The sequence below is a fragment of the Gadus morhua genome, chromosome 2 (genome assembly GCF_902167405.1).
Source record: "Gadus morhua chromosome 2, gadMor3.0, whole genome shotgun sequence".
In the NCBI taxonomy this organism is placed as follows: Eukaryota; Metazoa; Chordata; class Actinopteri; order Gadiformes; family Gadidae; genus Gadus; species Gadus morhua.
Window position 1 is genome coordinate 25,771,123 of NC_044049.1, and position 5,000 is coordinate 25,776,122.

The 5,000-nt window shown below is 48.4% G+C and overlaps 1 protein-coding gene across 2 annotated transcripts in view; it reads right to left on the bottom strand.

The window, feature by feature from the left end:
* Window positions 1–4,917, bottom strand: part of cacng3b (calcium channel, voltage-dependent, gamma subunit 3b) — a 26,718-nt gene extending 21,801 nt beyond the window's left edge. The window contains exons 1-2 of one of the 2 annotated variants that reach the window (XM_030378574.1): window positions 4,090–4,917; window positions 1,809–2,710 (exon numbers count right to left, since the gene is read on the bottom strand). In XM_030378574.1, coding sequence (XP_030234434.1) covers window positions 1,809–2,025 — 217 coding nt within the window. In that variant the 5' untranslated portion in view covers window positions 2,026–2,710; window positions 4,090–4,917. Of the gene's footprint in view, window positions 1–1,808; window positions 2,711–4,082 lie in introns of both variants that reach the window. The other variant, XM_030378565.1, reaches the window with a different exon arrangement.
* Between the last annotated feature and the right edge of the window lie 83 nt (window positions 4,918–5,000).

Sequence of the window (5,000 nt, forward strand, 5' to 3'; positions counted from 1 at the left end):
GTGCCGTGCGGTGAGGTCTGTGGAACCTTTTGAGGCCGGAACTGTGAGTAAGGGCGACACAAATACAACTGACTTGATATGGATGTGAGAAGAATGGCTTCCAGTGTGTGCTCACTAAGGACGGACAGACGTCACACGAGTGATACGACGGCTGACGTGACGCATGCGCAGGTACGTTGTCCATTCACTTGGTTTTAAACAACCATCCAGATGTCACATCTTCTGTATCGAGTCCTAATCATAAGACTAAATATTTACGATTCTGTTGCATAATCAAGAATACATTTTGTGGATTGTATAGTTCGTTGTGCTGCGTTAATAAAATGTACATTAACAAGACCGTTTTATAATCCAAAATACATTTAGTGTATTGTTAAGTGTGTTGTGCCGGGTTAATAACATTCATATTTACAATATGTGTGGTTCTGGGGGGTAGACTTGCCATTAAATGGGTGTAAGTCGCTGGCCTGCTCAACATCTAAAACCGTACTCTACTTCTGTCACCGTTTTCATGTGGCACAGGTTTTGGCATATTTTCCTAATAGCACATCGCCGGTCCTACTGCTTACCTCGATAACAGACATAAACGTTGGCTGGTTCACTCGAATCCAAATCTATGAATATTCAAATTGGAATTAGCTTGCGATGCCTCATGCCCCCTACCCCCTCCCGTCCCCTCCCCTCCTGCTCATCTACCTGAGCAGGAGCACCAAGCTGCACTAAGGTTTGCCGTGGCGATAGACCACCCAAGTCCCACGTCATCCGTCTGCCCAAATAAGGGGTTCCTGAACCCTGATTCCTGAAACTTCATAACGGCACATAAATGTTGTCTGAAGCCACCGAATGCAAACTCTGCCCTAGTGACTTGAGATATTTCCCGTGATGTATTGTGAACCTAAAAATATATAAGAAATGTATAAGGAATATCAATATAAAGAAAATTAAAAAGCATTTTTCTTTTACTAATTCTTGCAAGCCTAGTTTAGGATTTAATGTCCGGGATTGTGCACAGTTGATTTCCAGCATAACAGGTTAGCTGTGAAAGACACAACCCTTGCACCGAGCCTATTAGAAGTTACCTTTTAAAAGATACCTGGCCATAAGGTAACATATGATGACGGAGCCATATGCTGTATTCCTTGTATCGGTCACACACACTCAAAGGACAACATGATAACAGAAAAGAGATGCTGCATTAATATCCCCTTTAAAGGAAGCGTCACGGATCCAGATGTGATGCAGATGTGACCAGGTGATACCAAACCTGACTGCTTTAGGTACAATACAAGGCTTAAGGGTTTTTAGGAACTAAGTGCATTGAGTGATATGGATTAAACCGACTCTAGTAACGTGCCAGGAACACGGAGATCTAGATGTATAGACATATTATATTATATTATATTCTGTTGTATTCTGCCCTATTATATTATTTTATATTGCATTAAATGCAATTATGCTTACATGCTAGATTGTACAAAACCTTTGATATTGCATAAATGTGCATGTGTTTATGTTTGTGTATGCACGCATGAGGTTGTGTTTGTGTGCGCGTGTGCGTGTGTGTGGTTGTGTCTGTGTGTGTATGCAAGGTGTTGTGTTTGCGTGCCTGTGTCTGTATGCATGAGCTTGTGTATGTATGCATATTGTGTGTGTGCATGTGTGTGCGCGCGGACGCGCGTGTGTTGTGCGTGTGTGCGCGTGTGTGCATATATGCAAGTGCGTCCGTTTGTTTTTACGCGTGTGCCAGCAGGGCACACGCCAGAGCGCGTGCACGGGACGGAAGGGGCCGTCAGGTGGTGATCACGTACCTTCCAGACAACAGGTCCGCCAGAGGCCGGAGTGCGTCATCACCTCCTCGTTCTTGCGGCTCGTGTCGTTGTCGTTGGTGCTCTTCGTGCGGCAGACGCCGCGCGAGTACAGCCAGTAGTCCGTGCCGACCGCGATGGTCATGAGGCTGAAGGCGGCGAACGCGCCCACCGTCGTCACCAGCATCTGGACGCCGCGGTCACACATCAGCATCTTCATATAGGCGGCTCCTCTTCAGTCGTGTCTCTATCCGCGTGGTTCTGCTATACTCCTCGAGACACCGCGACGCTCCGGGTGATCATGGAGAGGGGGGGGGGAAATATACACACGCGGGGAATTCGGTGCCAACGCACGGAGTGAAACGGTGAAGCAGCGGGGGCGCCGGAGCGTTTCGTAGCCTGGTCTCGGGGCTCGCAAACCGGAGAGACCGTATATGGGCGCCAAGGAAGGGCTCGTGGACGGGTGAAGCGAAGGTGAGGGGTGGGCTGCTGTCTGCTGGGTGGGCGTCGGGATACTTTTTCCCAGCAGATCAACACACACGTTGTTGTTGTTCTAAACCGCTGCTCCTCAACAGTCACTGGTTCCAACGACGGTCTCGTTCGTTGTTGTCAAGAAAAAATTGGATAAACCAAAAATAAATTCAGCCGATGTTCTCCTCCCCCCTCTTCCTCCTCGCCCCCCTTCGGACGGTGATGTGTTCCGTGTCCCAGTGGTGTGTGTGGACGGCAGGGCGCGCGCCGGCTCGCGTTATGATCCACCTTGTTACCTCGAGCTCGTGCGTTCTCCTCTTGTTCTCGCGCTCTTCTATTCCGTGACCTGCTCTCCCGCGCCCGCCAAGTTTCGCCGCTTCTCTCGACCAGACCTTTGGTAACAGTTAGCAGCCAAGGGCTCGCGACGACTCCATCTTAAAAAAATAAAAATACAACACACACACACACGCACGGACGCACGCGCGCGCGCGCGCGCACACACACACACACACACACACACACACACACACACACACACACACACACACACACACACAGAGAAACAGGCACACACATAAAGCACAAACAACACCACCATCAACAACATACAAAACATACATGCATTTAGATTACATGGCAAATATCATTTAAATGCATAGGCCTATATCACATGATATATAGGTGAATATCAATGTATCAATCCAGCATTGTATGTATGTATGTATGTATGTATGTATGTATGTATGTATGTATGTATGTATGTATGTATGTATGTATGTATGTATGTATGTATGTATGTATGTATGTATGTATGTATGTATGTATGTATGCATGTATGTATGCATCAATCTATGTATCTATCTGTCTGTCTGGCTGTCTGTCTGTCTACATATCTATCTATCTCTCTTATCATGCAACTGTATCTCATCTATATCTCTCTCCTCTATCTCTCTCTTTCAATCCTCTATCTCTATCTATCAATCCTCTCTCTCTCTCTCTCTCTCTCTCTCTCTCTCTCTCTCTCTCTCTCTCTCTCTCTCTCTCTCTCTCTCTCTCTCTCTCTCTCTCTCTCTCTCTCTCTCTCTCTCTCTCTCTCTCTCTCTCTCTATCAATCCTCTATCTCAATATATCAGTGCATTCCGTGTCTTTTTTCCGGAATCGTCCCGAGTCGCTGTTCCTCTAACATCGCCTACCCTGCCTCCCTGTCCGTCCTCGTCGTTCAAATATACTTTAATGCGTCTCTCTCTCTCTCTCTCTCTCTCTCTCTCTCTCTCTCTCTCTCTCTCTCTCTCTCTCTCTCTCTCTCTCTCTCTCTCTCTCTCTCTCTCTCTCTCTCTCGACACACACCAAAGGAATTCTTAACCAGGATACTGGAGAACATCTGCGTTGCTTTCCTAGGTCGGTTTTTACCGTCCACTGCTGGGGTGACCGAGCTGAGCTGACATTTCTCCTCCCAGTCGAAGGGGGGATTCGACACGGGACACGAAGAGACCCTTACAATAATAATAGTAATAATAACAACAGCTATCGTTGTCTCAAAATGACACGGAGATGTGGATCCATGCATGGAGAGATAGCATGCATGGATCCGTGTGTATGCGTGTCGATTCCAGCTGTTGACTCACGCGCACAGCCCCCCCGACCCCCCCCCCCCCCCCCCCCACCCCATTCCTCCATTGCATATTCCCAGTGTGCAAGGCAAGAGTAAACCATCTAAAACATATATCCACCGGACCCCACTGACCACATTATTTGTGTTTTGCAACAAACAAGGCCCGAGGTGGGTTTAAAAGAAGAGACGCTTACCACTCACATCAGGAGAAGCGACCGACGAGCAGAACGCGAGCTGTCCAATGATAATATTCCATTCTTCAAAAAATAAATCAAACACAAAACAACACAAGAGGCCGTGACGGTTGAAACAGCGAGAGCTGCTGCAGGTCGCCTCTATGCACGCCGTTTTCCCCGGTACTACGTGGTGGTGTTAAACGGTAACCAGCTACTCCTCATTGGATTTGCTCCACAATGAACGTGCCCATCGGACAGATGTAGAAAAAAAAAAAAAAAAGAGGACAGCCGTCGCCTCCTCCTCCTCCCGCATGCGCTCGCGTTTGCTCCAACCAGACACAAAATAAGCACGCGTCGTCTCGAACGCGCCTCTGGGATTGGCCAGAGGTGCGCTGCGTATCGCACTGACCAGCGCACTAAACCAAGAAAAAGAAGAAGCCTTGTGTTAGACGAGAGAGAGGAAAAGGCAGAAAGTTGTTGCTGTCCGAGGTGCTTAAATAAATAGCGAGCACAGACAGAGCGCCGTTGAAACCCGCTACAGCCCTCCCTGCTCTAGGCCGCTCTCCCTGGTCCTTATCTGGCCTTTCCTTCCCCGTCGTAATCTTTCCCTTCTTATTATTTCCCCCCGTTCCTCCTGCTCTCGCGACTCAAGAAAGAGAAGAGAGAGAGAGGGAGCGAGCAGGGCTACGGAGCGTCCACTGCACTACTAAGTTAGGGCAGAGAGGGGGTGGGGTGGAGGAGAAGAGATTGGCAAGCGATGCATGAAGAATCGTGTCCCGCGGAGAGTAGCAGAGACGCTACTTAAAGAGCCACGGACCGTTTTTAATGATTCCACTCCAGCGAGGTTCTCACATAAGGCGGTTTCAGCTTCACAGTTCACTTAACACGCTAGCATGCATCGTTTGTGCGTGTGTGTGTGTGTGCGTACGTGCGTGC